The sequence below is a fragment of the Mus musculus genome, chromosome 11 (assembly GCF_000001635.26).
Source record: "Mus musculus strain C57BL/6J chromosome 11, GRCm38.p6 C57BL/6J".
In the NCBI taxonomy this organism is placed as follows: domain Eukaryota; kingdom Metazoa; phylum Chordata; class Mammalia; order Rodentia; family Muridae; genus Mus; species Mus musculus.
The window spans coordinates 11,497,045-11,523,835 of record NC_000077.6 but is presented as its reverse complement, the minus strand read 5'-3'; the positions used below and the strand labels follow the sequence as shown (position 1 = coordinate 11,523,835).

Genomic DNA, 26,791 nt, shown 5'->3' with positions numbered 1-26,791 from the left:
CAAACATACACACACACAAATACACACACACACACACACACACACACAGAGAGAGAGAGAGAGAGAGAGAAGCACTTTGCAGGAATCTAATCAGACACAACTTTTGATATGCTACTTTTGACTCTACTTTCTAAAAATCTCATAATTTACATAATTCATTCACATTTTTAGAAAATATAAACTCATCCATTTACAATTACAAAATTTTAAATATTGATCAGTACTCATAAAACCAAAGAGGAAGATAAGAAAACTGCCTCTGCAGAAGACACAGGGCTGTGTCAAGGCACAGACTAACAGCAAGTTCCCTATACTTTCTCTTGCTTTTCTGCTCTCAGTTTTGGCCACTGTTGACCCAAAATTCATGGGACCCAATTTGTCCAAGACAGCTGGATTTTCTTTTGCAACTCTGAACACCTGATATTCTGGCTGACTGCAGGAAAGAGATGAACACCTGATGTTCTGGCTGACTAAAGGATAGAGAGATATAGTATTTTCTTTCACCCCTGCCTACAGATCTGAGAGGAGCTCACCGGTGGATAAACGCCATGCTCTAAAGTTGAGTTTCTTTCTAGGGCCTGAGCTGGAATGGGGGCCTTACACTCTGCGTGTGGGATCCACGGAAGCAAAAAGAAACTCAAGGATTTCCCTAGACAGCAGTTCTTCCAACAACATTGAACACCCTTAGGATGCCTTGTTTGCTTAGGCTTTAGATCTTGAAAGACAAATGTGTGACTGTTCACACTAGTCTTAGAAACATCCCATGAAAGGACTCTCGGGACATCAACCTAGAAAACAGATTTCCAGAGATTCTAGGGAGACCTTTGGCTACGTTTGTAATTGAGTGTTGACAGGATCATACGAAACCATAGCATCAGGAGCATTATTGGCCCTCCAAATCTGCCTGTTCTGTACCCAACCAACTATGTATTCAAAATATTTAGGGAAAGCTATATGAGTCTATACCCAATATCTCCTACCTTTTATGCCTTAATTACTTATTACTAATATAAAACACCTACTTATATAAAATTTGATTGTATTAGGTATTATAATCTAGGGTTGGTAGTGTACATGAGAAAGCATGGGTAGGTTATGTGTACATTCTGACATGTCATCTTAGCCACTTGAGTATGTAGAGCCTGCCATCCATAGGGTCTTGAAACAAGCCTTCCCCCAAAGATACTAAGACAGTTTGCATTTACTAGAACGCTGGCTTTGTTTTGGAGTTGCTGATCTGTGACCATTGTTTCTAGTAGGGGACTGACAATATACTGTTCAGAAACATCATCAGTTCCTCCTCCTCCCTTTATTTGAGAGTCTCTGTTTGATTTCTGCTTTGCACAGAACGCTTCCAGCCCCAGTAGTGTCCCAAAACTCATCAGTCACTCAAGAGAATCTATGGCTATGCTTTGCATGGGCAAGTTACTACGGAGGGCTATGAACTCCACCAGAGTCTGCAGCCTTGATTTGACATTCTGCAAAGTTGATTTACATGAACTCCAGTCAAATGCTGTACAACTTAGAACCCCCATAACTTGTGCCTGAGGCCCTTCCTCTCCCTTCCCTTCTCTGCTCAGATATCTCTTCCTGTGTGTCCCCACAGGGTGCTCAGTGAGTCTGCCTTTATCTTTTATCTGTGGCTCTGCCCACAGAAGACACAATGAAAACGGTCTTCCAGCACTGGAAAAATAGATTTACACCCAACATGTGTTAGCGTCTTGTTTCCAAAGTGTGAATGTGACAAAATAAAGCTGTTTCCATTACAGCCTACAGACTAGAATCAGCAGAGCTTGCCCTGGAAACCCACACAGGGTAGCCTGCAACATCTGGGGCTGGCAGGAGGAAGCCAGCCCCGCCCCAACCTGTAACCACAATAAGCAGTTTAGATAGAGGGCTACAGGGACTCTCCGTGCCAAACTTCAACAAGTGTGAGGAAATGTCCTTTACAGAGGATGAAGCAGGAAATATTTTAACAGCAATTTAGAGTATATTCAGAATCACTTATAGTGAATGAAATAAACAAGCACAATCTAAAAAAATGTGTGCATTAATTAATTAATTAATCAGTGTTAAACTGTCTTAGTATCTTTGGGGGAAGGCTTGTTTCAAGACCCTATGGATGGCAGGCTCTACATACTCAAGTGGCTAAGATGACATGTCAGAATGTACACATAACCTACCCACGCTTTCTCATGTACACTACCAACCCTAGATTATAATACTTAATTATAACCTAATTAATTAATCAGTGTTGTTTCTGAATACCATTTGGGTAGATTGAATAAGGAAGAATTTATAATGTTACAAAACTAAAACAATCAGGAGTGAAAATGATGGTAGCTGCTGAAAATATTTGCATTTTCCTGCAGTATTATAAGAATACTTTCTGGATCCCCCTAGATCCCATGCCCTGTGAGTCAGTGAGGCTCCCCCAGTTCCAAAGTAATCCATGTATTTTCATTTCCGCAAAGACAAGTACTTTTTTAGGCAAGGATATGCTACTAATGTCTACTAAATTATCCTTTATGTATATTTATTTAAAGTGTCACTGGAATCTCACTCTGTTCACCAGTGACTCCCTGGCCTGTATGTTCTCTGCCAACTGAACGGAAAGATATGCACAGTTTGTAGAATGGAAGAAAGTTTATTACAGACCCTTGTGTAGGAAATAGAATTTATTACAGAAAGAAGTGAACCACTCTTAAGGGAGAGAATGAGCAATGACCAAAGGGCTCACTGCTCAGATTTACATTATAAAGCAGGATTCCTACTGGTTATTGAACTACAGGGCAGCTTCCTGTAGGGTAGTGATAGACAGTTTCATTTACATTAACTCTTAAGGGAAGCTGCAATAGCATGTAATGGTGTATATGCTATTACATTATTATTTGTCTATTCGTATACATATACATACAGACAGACACATACATATACATGCATATACATATATGGAACATGTATGTGGAGGTCAGAGCACAGCTTGTAGGAACTGGTTCTCTCTTTCTACCGTGTATGTCCTAGGGTTGTACTCAGGACCTCAGGCTTAGTGGCCAGTCCCTTTTCCTGCTCAGGGATCTTGCTGGTCTGCATGTAGGGTTTTAATCTTTGAGGTAGATGAGAAGGCCTTCTTACACCCAGGGTCAGAGGTATAGATGAATGGGAGTCCATCTTTTAGGCCAGGAAGGGAGAGCTTTCCATTCATGACCCTCCACAAAGCCCAGAAGTATCTGTATTTTTTTTATTGCAGTTTCAATATTAAGGTAATTGTGGTGTTTTTATTTCTAGTGCCACCAGGAAAACAACAGGTGAGGCCCAAAGTCAACTATGGGGGGGGGGGTCCATCCTCAAGGCCGTTTTTATTTATGTAGCTACCTAACATACGTGTGTATGGGTAGCACACCTCTTAGAAATGACAATACTTTAATTTTTAGAAATGCATTATAGTTAAGAGAAAATTGTTAGAGTCAATGTGCTGAACTTCGGCTATGGCAGGCTCATGGTCACTGAGGGCTCTTGGCATGAATATGTTATAGTGACTCTTTACATTGCTCCTCATTGCTTCTTGACCCCCTCAGGAACTTCCCCTTCATTATGCCTTGAAGTTCTATTGAATGAATGAATGTAAATCCTAGCAGTATGTTTACATCTATAATCCTAGTGTGGTTTATTCATTTTTAATAGGTGACTTGGGTCGCTCTTTCTGAGAGTAGGAGGCAAACCTCAGCCTCGTTCAGGTTGATTGTGGAAGCCACAATAAAGAGCTGACTACCCCAGCAAGATAAGAGCAAAGACCAAAAAATACTGTTTTTCAAATTAATGCTTTTATTAACACATATTATCTATACATAATAATGGGTTTCATGATACCGTTTTTATACCAATCCTCAAAATGTTTTACAAGACACACATACCTGTTTCATATCTGATGGTAACTCTACAGTTTTGAGTTTTCCTCCTGTGCCTTTGATGGTTTAGGAGTCTGCAGTTGTAGTGTGAATACCCTTAAGTCAAGAGATACAGGCCTACTCAGGACTAAGCGGGGCAGACGAATCTATTTTAGAGTGTTTTTCAATGTATTATGATATAATGTTGGATTGATAGTTTGTTCCAACTACCAGGGAATTGCCTTTTCTGACAACAAAGGCGATTTGAAGAGAGTAGAAGAGATCCGAGTTAGTGACACTGCCCACATTGCAGGAGACACTTCTGAGAAAATGAAAGGTTTATTCATTTTTAGTGTGAGGGTGTGTTTTTAATCATCTAAGGAGCCTCTGACACCATAAGGACCTTGTAGTAGACACAGAAGAACCCAGAACTGTGTAGAAAATAGGAGTGGGTGGGGAGCAGGTTTATAAACCACCAGAATTTGGGTGTGTGCACGAGGATGATTCAAAGGGTTTCTTAAAATAGCAGTTGTAAATGTGAAACCCTTCTTTCATATGTCTGAGTCTCTATGTTAATGTGATTATTTAATCAACTCAGAGCTTACTGGGACGCAGAGGGAAACAAATATTTTACTCTGAATAACCTTATTTATCTCCGTATTTGAAGAACATCTCTCCATAAAAGGCTGAGATGGATAACTTAACAGATTCTTAAGTACCCTTATTTGAAGATACAGGGTCTCTTTTAAAAACTGTTAAATGTGTACCTCAAGAAATTTTAAAACAAAATCTGCAGAAAACTCGAGGAAAGTTTTAGTGAAGCTTCAGAGAAAACAGCAAGAAGGCAAGTTGCAGATCTTGGCAGCTGGTAGGAGATGAAAGGTGGAAAAGAGAAAAAGTTACTCATTCCCCGTTAAAGAAGCAGGCAGGTTCAGCAATGGAATTTTGCTACACACACACACACACACACACACACACACACACACACACACACTCACACACACACACTCACACACTCACACACACACACATACACTCACTCACACTCACACACACACACATACACACCACATAAGTGAATGGAGAGAGGGAGGGGAGAGGTGAGGAGGGAGGGAGGGAGGGAGAGAGAGAGAGAGAGAGAGAGAGAGAGAGAGAGAGAGAGAGAGAGAGAGAGAGAATGAATCTTGATGAGGAGTCTTAGTATATAATTCTAACCAAGATCTAAATAAAGAAAGATTAAATAAAGAAGAAAGCACACAAAATGCTTTGCTTTCTAAGTTAGAACTCAGAGAGTGGGTGGGCTTAAGAGTGAGGTTATGTAAACAATTGAATAAAAGCGGGGGGGGGGGGGTTGGTGCCATATAACTATGAGTCTCATTAAGGGGACTGTCATTCTTAATGTTTTCTTAACATGCTTTTAGATGTATCAGGTTTCTTTTCACCTGGATTCACCCTGGTTTTCTTGAGAATGTAAACCAGAGTTTCTCCTTGTTTCCATTTCCTGGCAAAAGAAGATCCTACTGTCCCCACCAAACAGTATTATCAGCCATTGTCAAAGGTATTTGTAAAGTGGGTTACTGACCTAGGGACCATGTCAGGGGATGCCACTGAACTGATATGATGTCTCAGAGACATCTCCAAATATGGGAGGTACCTGCTGTTTGTGGTGAAAAGAATATCAGCTATGTAAATGTCACTTTTTTTTTACCAGAGGAAGCTGGCATAGATAAGCATGTGTCCCAAATGGCCCCTGAGTAGCAGCTGGCTACAAATGGTCTTTTATCCCCTTTCTCTCTGCCTAGCATTCTCCTCTCAAAACCAATCTTCAGGGGGTGAGGGGATGTTTTCCTGCCACTAAGTTCTTCAGTCTAATATTCTCCTAACTGAACCATCAGGGCCACATTACCACTAGGACAAAAGCAACCAACAGTCTACTCAGTCATACAGCCTATGACTCTCAACAGTAATCAGCATGACACAAGGACCCCAAGAGTGCAGTGGTGACACATCTTGGGGACAAGTAGCAGTATCTAATTGGGCTTAAGGGCTGTACAAAAGGAGGGAATTCATCCCTGGTGCTGTAACCTTAGCCAAGTACCCACTCCTGCTCATGGGCCCTAGAGGAGCGCCTACCATCTTTCTTTGTGTTTCTACATATTTGTCCTAACAGCATATGTTCAATAAAATTTATCTTGCACCTGTGAGTATAAAATGATTCCATCTGTTCATTTCTGAAGCTTCTGTTCTGCCCTATCACAAAGCTCACCTTTTCATGTTGTGAACTTTCATAACTGGCTGGAGTAGTATTAACATACATTTTTCTTCCAGATGAGTTGGGGTCTTGAATAAGTTAGGCAGCTAGCCAGACAAGGGCTCTACCACTGAGATGCTGTTTCTGGTTCTTAAAAAAATATTTTGTGATAAAATTGTTCAGGCTAGCCTTGACCGAGTAATCCTCCTACCCCGGCCTCCAGAGTAGGTGGGATTGTAGGTGTGTACCACCACACTGGGCACAGATTCCATAATTTATAACTGCATTAAGTAGCAGAGGTTTTCTTTACTGTGTTACTGTCTTTTATATTTTATTTTTATGTTTCACGGATACATAAAATCTGTGAGAGTGGCATTGTATGGGGCACTGAATGAGAGGAAAATGTGCCTATGTGCTGGATCTTGATTATCTGTGTAATCAAAGACTAGGTTGAATAATTTGAAGAGCAGATGTATGTATATCCCGGAGACATTCATCTTTGACTGGACTGCTGACCACAGAGGCACCAATACTGTAACTCACATGCCCAGGAACACTGCTGTGGCTCTCCTGATATCTGCACTGTAGAGAATGGAAAAGTGTTCCAGATCACAAAATGTTCACAGTGCCTGTTACTCTGTCTTGCCACAAAAAGCCCCAGAAAGATGAGCAGGTAGCTCCGGCTGAGCAGCAGCATCTCTGACAAGTGGTTTGCCCAAAATAATTGCTGAAAATTGAACCTCAGGTAGCTCATTGATCTACTTGCTAGATGGGCTCATTTAGCTCCATTTGTGTTTCACTAAGAGTATTCCAGAATTGAAGAGTTTTTATCTTGGTCTGATATTAATCTGTTTCTGTACATTCATTTTTTTCTCATTGCTGTGATAAAATACCTGAAGAATCAACTTAAAGAAGAAAGGATTGTTTTGCTTCTTGAGCTAAGGAATGTAGTTTACCATGGCAAAGATAGTGTAGGGTGGGCAACACTGTGGCTATAAGAGGAAAAGGGTCCTCACTCACATCTTGGTACAGCCAATTTATTGACTCAAGCTGGCATCAATGGGGAACAGGGGGCTTCAGTTAAGGAATTGGCCCCATCAGAATGGCTTGTGGGCAAGCCTGAGAGGCATTTTCTTGATTGATGATTGATACTGAAGGGCTCAGCCCACTATGGTGCCATCCTTAGGATTGTCCTGAGGTATTTAAGAAGGCAAACTGAGAAAGTCAGGAGGAGCAAGCCAGGAAGCAGCATTCTTCCATGACCTCTGTTTCAGTTCCTGCTTCCAAGTTCCTGCCTTAAGTTTCTGGTTTGACTTGCCTCATGACACTATAAACTATAAGATGAAATAAGCTCACATTGCTTTTGGTAATGGTGTTTTTTATCACAGCAATAGAAAGTAAGTCAAGACCTACCCAGGGCCAGACAATAATCCAAAATGTTATTCCCAGCAGTAGCCCATCTCAGCCCATTAAGCTCCCCAATAGCACACCAGCTGGGAACCAAGTGTTAGCACACAAGGGCTTATGAGAAACATTTCTAATTCAAACTCTAACAGTGGACATGCCATCTCTTAAAGTAATTAGACTATCATCTGAGCTTAGGTGAAGCACTTCTTTTTTCTCAAAAGACAAGTATTATCTTCAATGTATCCCAATGGCTGGGCACCGGTTTTCTATATGTTGCAGCATAGGAGTTAATGTTAAAACTATTTCCGTGTCCACCAAGGCAACCTATCATTCCACAGTAGAAAGGTACGGAGCAACATTTCTGGTTTCCTTTTGTGGGAGAGCAAAGTCCTAGCGTCCTTTGAAAGCATTTGCACATTTCTTTGGAGGTCTGTGGTAAACCCCCTCTTGTGTATTTTGGGGGTGCATGAGATGCATTCCAGAAAACTAGAAACACATACAGCTTTCCCTCCTTGTCTAGTTTTGTTTGTGAACAATTCATTGAAGGTTACCCACTCCACACAGAAATGGGTCAGAGCCGAGGTAAATTACCTAAAGCCAGATCATCTGAGTTCCAGGTAAGTACCTTATTCTTAGCTTTTATGTGTTTTATTTATAAAACAGCAAGTTATGTGTACAGTGTTCTATGAGTGTATTATAGGGTTGCAACATCAAATGCAAATTAAATAAGATTATAAAAGTACACTGTAACTCGAATAGGCTCATTCAGATGTTCACAAACTAACATGTACATGTTTCCTGAACCTATGAATAGAACTGTACTGGGGAGACCCTGGGGCGCTTCTGCTGCTTATGTTCTCATTAGTTAGGCATAGTCAGACCACACTAATCTGATGATGTATATGGTTGGCCCTGCCTGCCCAAGGACCCTCAGGGAACACAGGAATGCTTCATTCTCTACAACAGAGATTCTGGAAGAGGAGAGAGAATGATTTTTTTCTATCTATCTTTAGATAGTGTCCCTGAGTCTGAGCTCAGGCCTCGATGTGCTGTTTTTCTATCTACCCTAAATTCAGAAAGACAGACACACTTAGAACATTCTGTGTTCTTCTTCTTTTTTTTTTCTTCATCACTGTGTACAAAGCCATCCCCTGGCTGAACTGAGAAGTTTCTCAGGGGTGTGGTCTCCTTCAGTACTCAAGGGTTTCTTTTTCCTTCTTGTTAAAAGGGTTGTAGGGCTTCACAGTTGTCACCATTTGGGACATTGGGCCCTGGTGACGGAAGCGGTCGACTCTCATTTCTTGTAGTAAGAGGCTAGGATCAGAATGGAACAAGAAGAAAAAAAAATGACATAAATAATTTACATGAGAACAAGTACTTCACTTTTATCCAACTAATGATGCACAGAAATGGAAGGGGTAGAGGAGCCAGCGAGGAAAAGGTGGAGAATATCGTGGAAGGAGGCTGGGAATGACCTCCCCTGCTTTGCTTACCATGCCGTGTGTTCTGTTTCTGAAAATGTACCCTAGATTTATAGCAAATATTTAGAAAAGCGGTAGACATAGACCAACCCAAAAGCTGCTGCAGGAAGTCCTTGATGGAAGGACCCAGGTGGTAGGTCTACCTCAGGAGGGAGAAAGGCATTTGCATGGAGTTTTCTTGAAGAAAGTAGCAAAGGAAGGTGTATGGAGAGTGCTTGAGAAGGCAGGTACCTGAGCTTGGGGGAGAGGCTGGTGGGAGGGAAACAGACTCAGGCTGGACAGACATTGGACTGAGGAGCAGGGTCTATGTCTGCCTTGGGTTCAAGCTGTCTGCTTGCTCGGGGATAATCTCATTGTGTGCCTTAGTTGGCTTGTTTTCACAGTAGCAATGAATCCACCCTACCAATTTTTTCCTAAAAGTTAATGGGAAGAAAACTGAAAATATGAACTTCTGTGAAGGTAAGGTGTCCCCTTAAATTACCACCCTAGAGCAAAGTTGTGCGTCCTAGCAATTATTGTGAAGAAGCCTGAGAACCCTCTCTATGTAGATCTCTGCTGTTGAATGCACCATGCAGTTGGTCACATACATGCACTGCAATGCGAGTATGAAGCAAAAAGTCATAGAAGCAGTGTGAGAAGGTAACCCCTATGCAGTCATGGACTCTGAAGTAGCTTTATATTTGGGCTATAATTAACATGATAATGTATGTATGTATGTATGTGTATGTGTATGTGTATGTATATAAGTAATCTTTTTTAAAACTGTATTTAGAAAATGGCACACCTTCTGTGCAGTAACATCCTAGAGTAAGCACCACGCAGAGAACCCCAGACTCTATGGTAATAAGATTTGAGAGAAGTCCTTGCACACCTGTTCCTTCTTATCTACCATATGTGTGGTCCCATCTACTCCTTGTACACTTTTTCTTATTGTTTCCTTCCCATCGGTTCTTCATCCTGTCCCCATATGAGTCCAAAGGCACTTGGAGGTCACTACATCTGACTTGGAATTCAGAATGGAGACTCCTTTCCATTCATCTTCCAAAGTTTAAGCAATTAAAAGGCTCAAGCTGGCCCATAAGTCTTCTCTTCTACAATGACTCCTGGCAAATGCACCACCCCTATCCTCTGTGTGAAGAGATGGGAACAGTTCTCATTTCCTGTCCCTGCATTAGTCCTCAGTCTGGCAGGAAGCCCTCACTTTACCAGTGCTATCAGAATTCAGATGGCCTAAGGTTGGGGAACAGGGTAGGAGAAAGAGGAAGCAGGGTACTGAGAGTGATTGCTTCTTTAAGAAGTTTAGAAGTCGGGGCTGGAGAGATGGCTCAGAGGTTAAGAGCACTGACTGCTCTTCCACAGATCCTGAGTTCAAATCCCAGCAACCACATGGTGACTCATAACCATCTGTAACAAGATCTGACACCCTCTTCTGGAGTGTCTGAAAGACAGCTACAGTGTGCTTACATATAATAATAAGTAACTCTTAAAAATATACAAAAGAACTTTAGAAGTCAAGAGACTAGCCAGTCAGTAGAGGAAAGTCAGATGCTAAGTAAGAGATGCATAGATATGAAGAAGTTTCAAGCGGAGGGGGAAGAACAAGCCTTTCACAAGTGAGCAAATATCTTCCTGAGAGGAAGAGAAAGAATCCATGGACTCATGGGGAGCAGGGAAGGACTGGAGGATTATATGTAGACCTGAAAAACTTGGTTATAGCCAGTGCAGAAACAGGTATAGGTGTCTAAAAAGAGAGCAACAGATAACAAAGGCTCAGAAATCATATAGTGGAGTAAAAAAATGCAAGAGTTCCCAGATAATGTGATGCCCAGAAGGAAACAGGCATTAGACCACGTAGACACAACCAAGAGAAAAGCAGCTCACCGCACCTGTATGATAGATAGTCAGACACATGGCCTTATGCTTTCATCGGGCATTTTCAGAAAAGCACTTGAATAGTGCTACAAAAATATCAGAGATGGGGACTTCATGGAGGAGAGCTTTGATCAACACTCCCCCCCCCTTTCTTTTTACCCCAAGGGCCAGACTAAATGCAGACGGCCCACCTTCCTGTGAGAGGAATCATCTTTATGTCAGTGCAGAGTTGTTTTAAATTTACACTCTTCCTTTTTCTCTGGACTGTCCTTTCTCAGGCCAGAAGCATCTCAGCTGCTGATGGTTTTTGTGAGGGGCGACTGTGCCCTGTAGGCTGGTCAGAGTGAAGCCAACACACGCCTTCTCTGAGCTGAGGGAAGCACTCTGGTTCCTGCTATTTCTATTCTTCTTTACCCTCAGATTAAGAGCCTCGGAAAAGTCATCTCAGAAGATAGCACTCTGGGGTAATAAATGACACCCATGTGTGTGTTGGGGACAACTGTGGAAGAATCAGGAGCCTGATGGGATGAAAACATTCTTAGGAAAGACTTGGATTTTTCTCTCTGATTGCAAAACAAAGGGAAACTTTTTAGCTTAGAGTAGAGGTTTATCTGAAAGACAAAAGGAACTTTTTGCCCGCTGTTGGATGGTCTGCTTCTGTAGAGATGCAGGATGTGTGGGAAGGTGTTACAGCAACAGGATGTCTGGGTAAAGCCTCACACAGTTGGGGTTTAAGGCGCATTGCAAACAAAATGGAGAGCTGTGGGAAATGTCTGCATTTGCTTGAATGGGGGTCTTTGAGTTCATAGTGGAAACCATGAATCAGCCAGCCAGAACTTAACCTTCACTCTTCTATCCTGATAGGTACAAGGGTATATTTAATGTTGTCATTGTTTGTGTTCTCTATATGCAACAAAATTGTAATTGTTTCAGTCTTGCTTTCAGAAATGCATTTGTAACATGGGAAATGTGCCTTGACATAGACCTTGCAATGATATCTTGGGTATCACAGTAAAAGCTGGGGCTGTAAGTCAAAAATAATACTGGGTTGTAGCAAACTGAAGCTTCTGCAGAACAAAGAAACAACAAAAGAGAAGACAACCTAAGGATTGGCAAAAATACTTGTGACCTATGTGTCTTATAAAGGGTTAATATCCAAGACATACTAATAAACAAACAAACAAACAAATGCAACTCAACCAGGAAAACCATTAGTGACTAAAGGACCCACATTGACTTTCCTCAAAAAAGACAGAATTGTGAAGAAAAAAAAAGTATGTGAAAAATGCTCTAAATCACAAATGACAAGAGAATGCTAATATAAAATCTCAATGAGATATTGTCTCATACTCTCTAGGAAGACTCTCATCAAAGAGAGAAAAGACAGGGAACACTGGGACACTGGGGAGGAGGGAGTCTTCCCAGTGTTGGAGGGATTGTAGATTGTTGCAGTCATTAAGTAAAACAGCATGGGAAGGCCAGAGCTTGTACAAAATGCAGTTCTAAGATGATCTAGAAATCCATGTGAGGAACATAGGCATCGAAGGGTATAAGAACTACTTCAAAGAGACATCTATATCACATGTTCATGCTGTCTTTAATAGCCAAGATATGGAATAATCCAGATGATTATTGATGGGCAAGTTAGTGACATAACAATACAAATTAAAATCCCCCTGGAATATTCTTCAGTCTTAGTAAAGAGTTTGAATGATATCAAGGGAGATACTGACATTTGCCATAATGTGGGCAAACCTAAAGGGCATTATGATAAATGAACAATTCAGAAGTAGAAGAAAAATATGGCATGATCTCTCTCCCCTCTCCCCTCTCTCTTCCTTTCTCCCTTCTCTCCCCTCCCCCCTCTCTCCCCTCCCCCTGTCTCCCTCCCCCTGTCTCCCCTCCCCCTCCCCCTCCTCTCTCTTTCTCTTTCTCTCTCTCTCTCTCTCTCTCTCTCTCTCTCTCTCTCTCTCTCTCTCTCTCTCCTTCCCTCCCTCCCTCTTTCTCTTTTGAGATGGGGGGGGGGGGAGATCTTACTATGTATCCCTGGCTGGTGTAGGATTCTCTATGTAGACCAGGCTGGCCTTGGACTCAGAGATACTGCCCGTCAATGTCTTTCAACTGAGTGCTGGGGATTAGAGGCATGTGCCACCATGCCTGGCCCTCTTATGTTTAGTGTTCATTTCAAAGTTCTGGATTTAAGTGTGGGGATATGTGTATTCAGTGCCTGGTCCATATATATGTGATAAATGGAACATTCCCCTACTGAGCAAATGTGATCTAAAGAGAGATGCCCTGGTGGGGAAGTGTTGTGGATGTGGTCTAATGCTGCATGTATTATGTTAATTTGGTCCCCCAAATTACATCTGCACATGCACAAGCTGAGAGACCCTGCCTCTTTTGATTGGTAAATAAAATTGCAGGCAGCCAATAATAGCTGGTCACGGAGACAGAGGCAAGATTTTAGGATTCCTGGGCAAGGGACTGGGGAAGGAGCCGGAAAGGGAAGAGTGGCCATGCCAGGAGAGGAGTGGAAGCTATGCCTGAGGTGTGCCGGACAGAGAACACAGATGTCACGTATGTGCTTGGGAACTCAGCCCAAGAGGGCTGCAGATCTGGGTCCCGGACAGTCAAGATGGAATACAGGTTTTAGTAAGTAATAATTCAGGAATATGGGAGGGGAGTGAGTTAGCTATGTGGAGGTCTGGAAGTGGGCCAGCCATTGAGCTGTTTAAGGCATATTAAAATATAAGGCTCTCTCTCTCTCTCTCTCTCTCTCTCTCTCTCTCTCTCTCTCTCTCTCTGTGTGTGTGTGTGTGTGTGTGTGTGTGTGTGTGTGTCTTTCATTTGAGAGCCCAGAAAATTGGGGTGGCTAGTGAATGAGGAGAACTGCCCTCACTGCCAGGATGATTTGAGTAGAGTTATTTGGGTCAAGCAACAGGGAGGAACACCCGTCATAGCTTGTTCTCTTGCACATGTCTGCCTTAGACTCAGGTAACACCTGCATTTACAGAACTGTGCAGTCCTTTCAGTTTAAAATCAAGACCTCTACCAAGTGCTTACAACTCTGAGAACAGTGGGCTACTTCCCACTTCTGATTGCCAATACATTATTCTTCCATCTCCATCCACTGTCTCCTGTTTCAATGTGCAAAAATGGGCATTAAAAGACATGTGAATTTCAACAGATTTTTAATTTATTTTGTGAAAGAGACATTCACAGGAAAGAAATACACGGATCCTGGTACACACACTAGGTAGCATACAGCATTAATAATAGCCAATTAATGATGTATGTACACAGCTGGAGGGTCTCAGAGGTGAGATGCCTTCTCACAATATGCTCTGAATAAGAGTGAAGAGACCGTCATTAGCATTGTCAACAGGACCATTAACCTGCATTTCCTCCCAGAGGCAGTTTGGAGTCAAGTTCCCCTCAGTAGGAAAATGAACTGCTTTCTTTTTTGGACTTGTCTCTCCATTTTTCTTAAGCACTGCAAATTTACACTTAGTATTTAATTGTTCTTTAATGGAATAGCCATAATTATAATTTCTCTTTCTAATGTATGTAAGCAAACTGAGTAATCGGATCCCGACTTACCGGTTCATCTCCGAATCTGCTGATGGCTCTCTTGATGGAATATTAGAATTTGTTGGGTGGGTGGCTGTGAAATGAACCTTGCCAGTGTATCCTGGGATATTCGCAGACCTGAAGTCAACAGTGAGAAGAGGGGCATAAAAGGAGATTAAAATAATGATTTGTAAAATAGCCATAGTAACTAGATGCACATATGAAAATAGCAAGGAAGAGGCAGTCAAACTGTTTCTCTCTTATAAGGTCCAAGGCTTGGGTACATAACCAGGAAAGGGGAGACGTCAGTACATCTAGGCAACATCTCATCTCTGGTGCCAAAATACTTATTCCAGTGTGTTTGAACTATCATTGTGTGTGTGTGTTTGTGTGTGTGTGTGTGTGTGCCCGTGACTTACCGGTGAGCTACGTTGCTTACTGAACAGCATATACATGCCACACATAACTTTGTACTGATAACCCCGGTATCAATAAAGACACATGCTTGTGTTTACACTCATGATGTCTTTGCTCAAATGTATTTCTTGCCACCATAATCCTTCATATCCTAGATTTCAGATGCTTTTCTGAAACTCTGCATTGACAATACATGTAAATCCGTGCAATAGCACCGCATTGACTTGTTTGTTTTAAACTACCCACTGGTATGTTTCCTCTTCTCTTTCCCTGCCATGGTTAGAATAAGAAAACATGAAAACACAGGAAAAGGTTCTGTAGCGTGTACAGAGAAGACCTCTGTAGCAAAGGCAGTCAACTGAGATCTTGAATAATTTAACTCAGTCATTCAGAAAGACATGAAGAATCACTAAAATGCTTGTCTTAACATTCAAAATGTTTACCCAGATGGCTTACTAAGAAGAAGGAGAGGGTGGGGCACGGAGCCCCACATGAGGCTCAATCCTGGGGCCTGCCTTAACTACCAGGAGCCCAAGAAAAAGGATTTAATTGTACACCTAACAGCTTGGACGCAATGCTGGTATCCAAGCCTTGAGCTGACGCTTACCAGCACCTCAGTCTTAGCTGCCGTCTCACTGCAGAAACATTACAGCCACCATTGCAAACACAGCCCAAGTTGTATCTTTTCAGCTCTGTGGTTTGTACCTCCCTTCCCTGGCGAACCTTTAGAGAGCATGATATCCCATGCTTATTTCTTATTTAAAATGTACTACAACACTAAAGACAAGGCAGAAGCAACAGACCCATGTCTACTAAAGGAGAATTCTCCTTTGGATGTCTTGGCTATGTCCTTTCCCTATAGCTAATGAACCCAACAAAATTTTCTCTGAGAGTGATTTAGCTACAGAGACATTTTGCAAAAGGAAGCTTAGGGAAGGTTGTTGTCCCTTGTTGTGGACTGTATCTTAAATGTCATCCAACAGCCTTTCTTGTACTGACAGACTGATTTTTAGTTTGAAGATGGTAGAACCTTTGAGCTATGGGGCCCACAGAGGCGGAGTTGGGTACAGGGAGTACTCTTAGGAGGCTGCTGGAGGTGGATCTCCCTCTGCATCCTGGTTGCGATTTGAACAGACTTCTCCAGGATTTGCTGGTTCCATGTTATACTGCGTGATCGCAGATCCAAAGAGACATGGCCAAGAACTGTGGACTGAAACTATGTACTATGAACATATATACGTGAGTGTGGGTGTGTTTGTGTGTGTACATACATACATACATATAAATATATACACATATATATGAGTGTATACACACACACACACATATATATATGTGTATATATATATACATACATACATACATACATACATATATATATATATATATATATATATATATATATATATATATATTCTCTTTATAGTTGTTATCTTATTTCAGGCATTTTTTTTTCTTATTGACAGAAATTGGACTAACACATTCCTCAAAATATCAGGTGACAGGAAAGAAAGGGGATGTTAGTGAGGTAAGTGCATGTTCTGGTGTCAGGGTAAAGACAGAGGCCAAGTGATTCCTGTCATCAGCCCTGGGATCTGGTGTCTGGTTAGACTCCTGGCCCATTGTTTCCTCAGCCATGATATCAGATAGTGATATAACCTAAAGGCCTTGTGGAGTGACTATAGCTCACCCTGTAATTTCTTGGTGATTTTTCCTAGGTTGATTCTGTGTTAGTATCAGAATGTTATGGGAAAATTATGTAGCAAGCGGGAAGTTGCTACAATAAAGCTCACAGCTGTCTTGAGTGTGCCATTTTATGGCTCTTGGTGGTAGCCTACTGGCTGAAAGCTAATCACATTGGGTATAACTCCACACTTAAAAACAAGGCAAAATCACTTCAAGAGTTACAGGTCAGAATAAATGGTATGAATTGACATGATTTCTGAGGCTAGAAAAAGGAACAGCAAAAACCAAGGCCCCACACTGAGAGGACTGAGAGGCCTCCTTCTGCAAGCCTGTCTACCCTCTCACTGCCTGTGGGGTGCCATCAACCTTCAGGAAAGCTCTCTGGGCCCCAGTCCAGCCAACTGCAGTTGAAAAGATAGAGACAGGACAATTTAAAAAATAAAATATTTACAAACTGGAAGCCTCATAGTTGGAGAATACAAAATGTATCTAGCGCACACAGCTACAAAGACTTGCAAATTGCTCTACACACTGAAGTCCTTGGCTGTTTAAAAGATGGTGATCTATGTACCAGATCCCACTACTCTGACTAAATCAGGAATGACAGGGCCTGGGACGCTTGCCTTGCTAGCTATCATTTCTCAAAGGTTCTCGGATGGGATGAGGGAGACGTCGTTGTAAACTCAGTTGGAAGGGCCTGTATGATTGAATAGGAGCTGCCAAGTTCTGGGCAGTGTCCCTTGGGATTTCTTGGGAGTTTCTTAAAGTGTAGCTGTAAGGTGGAGAGGTACCAAAAATGAGGTCAAACTACTGATGTGTGTGTGTCTCTTCCCCCAAGCATTCTTTGAAGCTTCCATGCATGTTACCAAGGAAATCCCCTCCATCTGGGTGACAGGTTTTTTCCACTGCCTTTGAAACACCTGCAGAAGTAAAGTACTTCTGAAGTCGTAGTCCTCAGATGGGCAGCTAAGATGCCTGAGAGGTGGATATGAGCAAGGTGTCAATCACGAGAGGGGCTTCATTTAAAACCCACAGGACTCTGTGTGCCTCTGAGGCTTGTAGACAATTTACTGACCTTGACTGGCATCTATGTTACATTGCATAAAGGTTGTTCTATGGTTCATCTTCTCTAATAATGATGACGTAATGATAGCTAGTAACTGCTTAGGCTGCGGATGAATTCAGCTGCATAATAAAGTGCTAAAATATTTGAATATGAAAGTTCTCACCCATGCTCATGCTAAATATATTTCCCTTAACCCTGGCCTACAGAGACATCACAAGAGAGCATTTTTGCCCTTGTGTGATATAAGCATATGTATGGATTTGCCATCTAAATGCAACCTTACGTGCATTTATAAGTGTATATAGAGGTACATAGATTTAAAGATGACTATCTGGGGCACACAAGCTGCTTCTGGGAGGGATGTTTTTCACCTGTAGGAAAGGAAGCCAGGAAAAGTATGGAGACAATGGAACAGACCTTGATATTTGCTGCACATTTAGAGAACTCTAGCTGTCCTCGTGGGAAAAGGCCAGAACCAGCACCTCCTTTGCACAGATTCTCCATTTGTTTTTATCTTTGCTTCTAGCTTCCTGGCCTTGACCCCATCTTTGGGGCTCCAATTACTTCAGAAGTCTTGGTTTAGTTTTGTTTGTATATTTTGTTAGCTAAGTTGATAATTGATTATTTCATCTCCATAAAGTATAACAAAGTAAAAAAAATTTAAATTATTTCAGAAAATTAATCAGCAATATTAGCAATTTTCCTGCATAAGCCTCCTGAGTGTTGGGCTTCTAGTTGTGACATATCAAATCTAATTCATCATAATTCTATACATGCATGGTCTATACTTACAGGTTAAGAAAATAAGGAAAATATAATTTAAAGTATAATTAAATTACTTAAAAGTAAATAAATTTACTTAAAATAAAATAGAAAATGAGGAAAATATAGTCTACATACAGTATAGGAAAAGTTATGTGGTGTGTAGAATAAATGGTTAAAGATTTAGCCACATACACAGGTATCCCAGTATAGTACAGACCAAATACTCATTGTGTACAACAAATCCTTTTTAAAATGATGCATATAACTTAGGCAATTTTCTGTATAATCCTATACCTTATATTGTATCATGTGCATGCATTACAGGAAAGAATAAAGGCAAAGTCTACATAATATGCTTTTAGCCAAGGAAACTTCAAGCAGTAAGACCATTTCCCAGCCTGGGATTCAGAGCTCATGCAGTGGACTGCACATAAAAGATCATGGAGGGCTCTCAGCTGAGCCAGGAGGAGGATGTAAACACATGTATGTTATCCCCCTGTGGTACTGGGGACTAAACCTAGGATGCTATTCATGCTAAAAATATTCTCTGCTGCTGAGCTACACACTCAGCCAACCCATCTGAAGAAATAAACATGTGGAAGCCTAAAGAACCTAAGTGGGCAAAGACCATGGTGGCAAGGAAAGAAGGCAGCCAATGAAATGTTTAATTTTAACTCTAGGGCCTCTCTAAGCAGTGAGACCAACTGAAATCTGTCTTTTTTTTTTTTCCTGCCTGAAACTTACTATGTCGCCCAGGCTGCTAGCAATATTTCTGCATGAGTCTCTTGAACTCTGGGCTTCCAAATGTGAGACATGTCCAGTACATCTTACATTTTTATTTTTCTAAAAGGTTTAAGTTTAAGTTAAATTAAGTTAAAATTTTTTTCTATCAAGAAATAGACCTGGGACAAATTTCTGTTCGAGGAAATACATTTAGGTTCAAGGATATAGCCACCGGTGTGCACTAGGATAAGGCAAGGCCATGTAAAAACTATTGTTCTGAACTTGTAATGAACATATAGAGTGAAACACTGCTTTGCACTTAATATCAGCATCCTTCTGTAACTCTCATTTTATGTGAAATTCTTATCTCTGAGGTAATTTTCTAAAGAACTTTTTGTCTAAGAAGGTATAAAAAGCCCAGAGAAAATAAGTAAAATTGTTGATTGAATGGTTTGGCTTAAGAGCTCTGCCCCATCCATCCATCCATCCATTCTCATTCATCCAAAAGATTTTTTTTAATATTTAATGTCTTTGCATGTTTATGTGAGTGTAGTGCTCACAGAGGCCAGAAGGCAGCACTGGATCCCCTGAAGTTGGAGATACAGACAGTTGTGAGCTGCCTAATGTAGGTGCTGGGAAATGAACTCAGGTCCTTTGGAAGAGCAGCACATGTTTTAGGCACAGAGCCGTCTTTCCAGTTCCACACATCCAGTTCAAGAAACTTTCTGAGCCATCTTCATCTTTACTGTACCATAATCCAGGGTCACTGCACCTTCCTTGAAAGGCCTGGAGCCATGTAGCACGGCTAAGGAAGACTGTGGACCATGGCATTGTGGTCATATGCAGAATCAACAAGAGGAATTCCAATGTGGAGGGGGGAGGAGAGGCCACTTAGGGAAAGTGGATGAGAGAAGGATGGGCTCTGAGGATGAAATGAAGGATAAGACCAACAGAGAGGCAAGGAAAGAGGGATAAAGAGAATGTATTTAGAATTGTGATGAATCTGATGTTCCCATTCACTGCTTTGTGATGAGATGAATTTTCTGAAATGCCTTAAGATAGGTGTTCCAACCATTCTTAGGAGTTGGTAATTTTGTTGCTATTATCATCATCCCATGGATATGTTTTTTTTTTCTGTCTTCTACACTTTTCACCTTGCATTTACAAGGAAAGAAAGGGATAATACGGCTCAAGGCTTTTCCTTTACACAAGGATGAATCCCAAGAGCCAGCTACATGCAGGATGCACACAGCACTGTAGTCCATGTGTTAAGGACAGGCATCTGCCACACGGTCAGAAGGTCCATTATCTAGACGTAACCTCACTGCTCCTGAAACAAGCCATTTGGGGCTCCTCATGTCATTTTCTCTGACCTCAGCCTCCTTGTTTGCAGAACGGGAACAGAACTGGTTTCTGCACTTCTGGCTTGCTCATACTATTTTGGAAAATAAAGGAGAGAGTAGTTGTGAAAGAGCTCTGGGAGGGCCAAAGTGTCTAGAGGCAAGGAGAAGCAACAGGCTCACACTGGGGACAGCTAATAACAGCCAGTCTTAGCCTGGGCTGTGGGGTGAGTTCTTTAAGGCTGAGAGAATTCCACTTAGCTGCTGGAGATCACCGTTTGTCACCCAGATGTTCTCCGGATGCTGGTTGGGCATCTATGTTGAACAATCGTCTTGATTGGCTGATATGTCCTCACAGACATCCCCACATTGAGAAAGCAGAGGCAGTTGTAAGACTGTGACCTTCTGTAACAGATGGTAGTCTTAGTTGTGATGGGGTAGTGGTCTATGACCTGGACCTGTACCTCGCTCACAGGCCATCCTCACCTTTCTCTGGGAAAAAAGGGCCACATCCTTCTAGGGCAGGTGCCATGAGCTTTTGCCTCCATTTCCACTCTAATGGGAAAGAAAAGACACTGGGTAGCTCTTCTTCTCTTAGGTCAGAGATAGGACAGGTTGCTCCTGGGCACTAAGTGTGCACAGGCCTGCTGGTACTTTTCATTCAAGTCTGACTCTCTGTCCTGACCACTCCTGGCTGTGGCTGAGGTGTAGACACAGGGACATGGAGCAATCCCTAAAGGAACAGGCCTTGGGTTCAGCCTCGGCAAACATCTAGGCCATCTCTTGTGTAAAGAGGCAAAGTCAGACTGAAGCAAAAGTGATCCTTACCTTAATTTCCTGTTTGATTCAGATTAGAAATGGGGATTAATTAAATAATTTAAAGAAGTTCCTGACTATCATTCATGCCCAGGAAAGGCATTGAAAAGAAATGTCACTCAAGCTATTCTGAATTCCTGTTCTACCTTATGAATAGGTTGGATTCTCTTGGTCCCCAACCTACTCTCAAGCTATAAGTTCCCTAACTTTGAATGCCTCCTTTATTTTTCAAAATAGTGTGAGCAAGCCAGAAGTGCAGAAACCAGTTCTGTTCCCGTTCTGCAGACAAGGAGGCTGAGGTCAGAGAAAATGACATGAGGAGCCCCAAATGGCTTGTTTCAGGTTACATCTAGATAATGGATCTTCCACAAGTGCCAAAATTAAGAAACTGTCATTTATAATGAGAAAACATGTCATGATTCTGTTTGTATGGATGTGTTATATATGTATGTAGGCATAATTGTAAAGAAAATATATAATGCAGAAGTTATTTTTCCTTCATTGGTTATAACAGGAAAATGCTTTAGTGAGAAGTTACTTATATAAACTTGGTGTAGTGTCTTAGAGGAATATTATGCAACCATTCAATGAATTGTGGAGAAAACGATCAGTGTTTATTTATAAATCTTACATTCATGCAAACTCTGTGTGTGAATATAGACACACCATGACATATATCACAGACTTCATAGACACATAGATAAAGGATCATCAAATCTCCAACACTGGTGTTAAAAACCAAAGAGACAGTTTACTTCCTATACTTTAAAAATACTTGGATTACTGTTCCATCAGGATATGTAGATGTTAGAAGGTGAGCTATGCTAATACTAGAGGTGAGCACAAACATGGGATAGTTGTATCAGCTCTGGAAAATGACTAAACAACTGGTTTGAGAATGCTGCTAAATTTTCACCTTGTAATCTATTAGAAAGGAATCTCCATTAAGGAAATAGTTTTAAATCATGAAAGACATATGTAAAAATATTTGAGGGGATTATGTATAATAGCAAAAAGAGAAAGGAAATAATTTATATATGAATTTAAATCCCTCAAGTACACTACATTTGAAAGAACAGAAATGGTGTTTAGGAAAGTCTATTTCACAATCATGCTGCAATGCAGAGGTAGTGCTTGCTCCCTGGGGCATATCACAGCAATGGGTGCTCCTTGTGGCATATCACAGCAGTGGGTGCTCCCTGGGGCATATCACAGCAGTGGGTGCTCCCTGGGGCATATCACAGCAGTGGGTGCTCCCTGGGGCATATCACAGCAGTGGGTGCTCCCTGGGGCATATCACAGCAGTGGGTGCTCCCTGGGGCATATCACAGCAGTGGGTGCTCCCTGGGGCATATCACAGCAGTGGGTGCTCCCTGGGGCATATATCAGCAAGAGTGAGAAGGGCATATGACAAGCGGGAAAGGTGAGTCTAATAGCAGTTATGTTCTCATGGGAGAGTTTGTGTTTGCTATTGTTTTCTGCACTCAATTCTTATTATGATCAAATTCAATTCTACAACAGAAATAATGAATTACATTTTAAACTGTTGAAGTGTTCTTCACCAATGTAGTCCAGATGACCTGATAACTAGGAAAAGAAGAGGGAGGAGGAAGAGAAAGGAGAAGGAAGGAAGGAAGGAAGGAAGGAAGGAAGGAAGGAAGGAAGGAAGGAAGGAATCACCTGAAGGAAGTTTGAAAGATAATGCCCTGCTAGGGGTGGGGGTGAGGGTGGGGTAGGGGCGTGGGGTGTTGATCAGGACACTGTAAATCTACTGGGTAATGTTTTGTGTTGCTGAAGGACAGCATTTTGGTAAATGTAAGGTCATGATTAAGCATCAATCTTCCAGACCCTAAAGAATATCACAGGGTACATTTAGGTAAGAAGTTCCTTTAAGCTGGGAAACTTCAAAGAAAGTCATGCTTGCATTTGAATAGGACATTTGTTTGTTTGTTTATTTGTTTTCCCCTACTTGGTACAAAATAAAAATTTGAATTTCCGTATTTGAGACTTTATTGAGATGAAGACATATTTTATAAATTCTATAATTTTGTTAGCCCAGTGTGATATTGTACAAAATACATAACATTTAATTTGAGACCTATCTGTAGGTAGTACAACTACCAAGTGGGCAAGCAGGAGATCAGCACAAAGCCAGATGCGGGGCTTCTCATTTGGAGCATGGAAGGAGATGGCGAGGTTCCCGGGGCACAAGGAGTTCAGAAGAGTTCACTAGAAATCTATTTCGCGAGGTCGGTGTGGACACACACACAGGCATTTACTTCGCAGTTGAGTGTATTAAGAACGACACTGTGTGTCACAGCATCCATAAACACTTCATGATAAAAATGGGCAACATTTGTTGTGTTAAAAGGTTATGATTCTGTTAAAAACCAGAAAATCAATCACGAGAAGAAACTTTGCAACCTGGGACGCCCTCTAGCGCTCATATCGGAGAAACACAGCTAAATGTCAGTTGTCTATGAAAACACAAGCTTCAGCAAGATAAGGTAAAAGGCACTCTCCCAAGTTCTTCAAAGAAATGCCCTGTTTTTACATTTAAAAAAAAATTAAATGCCTCTTATTTTCGTTTCAGCCTCTTTTAAGAATGACTCCAAGGAAAGTTTGATTTCAAAAGCAAGGTTGTCTCACAAAACATTTCAAAGTTTAAGTATATACTTGAATAAAAAGAAACATTACCAAAATCTTATGCTTGGTGAACACTTTAAGGTTGGCTTTCTCCTTTCAATTTTTTAAAAGAATTATTGTTTAAATAGTAATGACTTCCTTGCAGAATTTATGGGAGAATTTTACACTGGCTCCCTCAGACTTGACAAATGGTGGTAGGTGTCATCAGCCTTTGGAGTGCTACATGTAAAAATGACATCTCCACAGTCATGGGTCAAAAAGCAAAGTCAGTTGTGTGTGTGTGTGTGTGTGTGTGTGTGTGTGTGTGTGTGTGTGAAATCGTCTGTCCACCAAGAGTTTTAGCTTGTTGGAGGCAAATTCTTTTCTATTTTATATCTATATTAGGACAGCTCTTAGCTCTTCCAGCCCTAGACAGACATGCTTAATTAAATTCCTCGATAAAACAATTTATATAAATGTACTAAAGCTAAAGTTAATTTTGAAGGATATTTTATAGCCTGACAGAGAGGAAAAAGGAATTAGGTTAAATTAATAATAGAAATAAACAAAATACAGGAGATTTTAAAAAACCAAATATTTAACAACAGAATATAGCAGAAGGTGATCCAATAAGAAATTTCTCTACTTCTGTTTGTGGGCATAACATCTTTTAAAAGATAAAATTAATTAACATTCAGCTAGTTGCAACAATTTATGCCATGACTATATGAAGTCCTTGGTAAGAGCTGTCAATCACAGAAACCAATGTGAGAATTTCTCTAACATTTGACAACTCTGTAGCATGGAAGAAAGATAATACAACCACTGTTTCAGATAACTGAATAAACAACATAACTTTAAAAATGTGCCCCTCAAAATGACCATTTCTTGTCCTTGTGTCTAAACAATGTAGTATGACAGCTACTTAGATGCATGTACAGTGTACTAGCTATCACAAGAAATCTAGGGAGGATGCACACAGTATGTTTTGCCAAATATTAAAGCATTTTATATATGGATTTGAGCATCTTCAAGTTTCAATATCTGCAGGTCTTTGGACCCAAATCCTCTGACCCTAAAGCAAAGCTCTGAGCCTGTATGTATACGCTATATACATTTTCTAATACTTTTATTAGGTATTTTCCTCATTTACATTTCCAATGCTATCCCAAAAGTCCCCCATACCCTCCTCCCCCCCACTCCCCTACCCACCCACTCCCACTTTTTGGCCCTGGTGTTCCCCTGTACTGAGGCATATAAAGTTTGCATGTCCAATGGGCCTCTCTTTCCACTGATGGCCGGCTAGGCCATCTTCTGATACATATGCAGCTAGAGACAAGAGCTCCGGGGTACAACAGCCATAAACAGTTGTGGAGGCTGAACATGATGTCCCCATCATAGTCTAGGGAGTTTTAATATTTGGTCCCCAGTCTGTGGCACTCTTTGGGCAGTTTAGGAGGTATGACTTTTCTGAAGGAAGTACATCATGTAAGCCAGGCTCTGAGGTTTCAAAGCCTTGCACCAGTTCCATTGCTCTTGCCTTTCCTTGTTTGTTTGTTTGTTTGTTTGGTTGGTTGGTGAGCTCTCAGGTTGCTGTTCCAGCTGCTTCCTCCCAGATAAGATCCACTCATAAATAAACCCTTCCTACTGCAAGATGCCTTGGCCATGGTATTTCTATTGCAGCAATAGGAAAGTAACTAATTTATCAATAGGAAAGTGACTAAGGTAACAATAGGAAAGTAACTAAGGTAACAATAGGAAAGTAACTAAGGTAACAATAGGAAAGTAACTAAGGCAACAAAGGGAAGTTTCTAAGGTAACAATAGGAAATAAGGCAACAAAGGAAAGTCTCTAAGGTAACAATAGAAAAGTAACTAAGGTAACAAAGGAAAGTAACTAAGGTTACAATAAGAAGTTACTAAGGTTACAATAGGAAGAAACTAACATAACAAGGAAAACATTTTATAACATCTACTATAGAGGGATGTGCAGTAGTCTAGCTTGTTTTCTGACTCACCATAATGGTGCAAAAGTGGTATGTATTCAGTAGAAAGCGTGCCTTGAGTTTGAATGCAGGTCTTTTCCCTGGCTAACTCTATGAGATCCAGTTCTCTGTTACGTTGCTAGGGTGCAGCATGGAACCATGAGTCAGGTGCAGGATCCCAGACAGGAACAGTTCCAGTCCCATAGCATTGTGTGTTGCCAAGTGAGAATGACTTAGGATGGGTTTATGCAATCTTAGGACAAAGAAGGTCTGTCTGAGTCTATACATTCTATGGCACAGTTTCTCAGACTGTGCATCATGCCATATAACTGAATGTGGGCATCATAAAAATTTGGTAATACTTTTCTGAATGCAGAATCACCCCAAACTGATTCATGATCAACTTGTAATAACCTGAGGTAGTTCAGGCAGTGTGACCTGTGTGTTATCATTTTGTTTGACGGCTGCCTTGGTTCTAAGCACACACCATGAGTCCTTTGCCCTGCTCATACCATCTGGCCATGCAACGCCAATTACTGAAGCATGCAGGCTCAGACTGCAGACTGTGTCTGCTTAAACTGCATGACTTACTATATAGACAGGGGTTTCAGATTTCATGGAAATATTATGATTCAATTATGAAAGACTTTTAGTAGTTTTGTAGCATCATTCTTAGCATGGAAATATAACTTAGTATAACTTTAGGATGTACGGCTAGGTGGTTTGAGTTTTTTAAACAAGATTTATTTTTATTTATACAAGTGCCTGTGTCTGTTCACCACATGCATGTGGGTGCTGGAGCCCAGAAGAGGAACTCCAGTCCTCTGGAGCTGGAGTAGCAAGTGGTTGTGAGTGCCTGACCTTCTTGGGAACTAAACCTGGGTCCTCTACAAGAGTAGAA

The 26,791-nt window shown here is 41.2% G+C and overlaps 1 protein-coding gene across 7 annotated transcripts in view; it reads right to left on the bottom strand.

Annotated features, from left to right (window-relative positions):
- Positions 1-8,643: 8,643 nt before the first annotated feature.
- The window catches only part of Spata48 (spermatogenesis associated 48), a 51,449-nt gene continuing 33,301 nt past the window's right edge, over positions 8,644-26,791 (bottom strand). For 5 of the 7 annotated variants that reach the window (XM_006514822.4, XM_006514826.1, NM_001382245.1 and 2 more), the window contains 2 exons: positions 14,499-14,606; positions 8,644-8,859 (listed from right to left, as the gene is read on the bottom strand). In XM_006514822.4, coding sequence (XP_006514885.1) covers positions 8,736-8,859; positions 14,499-14,606 — 232 coding nt within the window. In that variant the 3' untranslated portion in view covers positions 8,644-8,735. The remainder of the gene's footprint in view (positions 8,860-14,498; positions 14,607-26,791) is intronic. The other 2 variants (NM_001347068.1, NM_028669.1) reach the window with 1 other exon arrangement.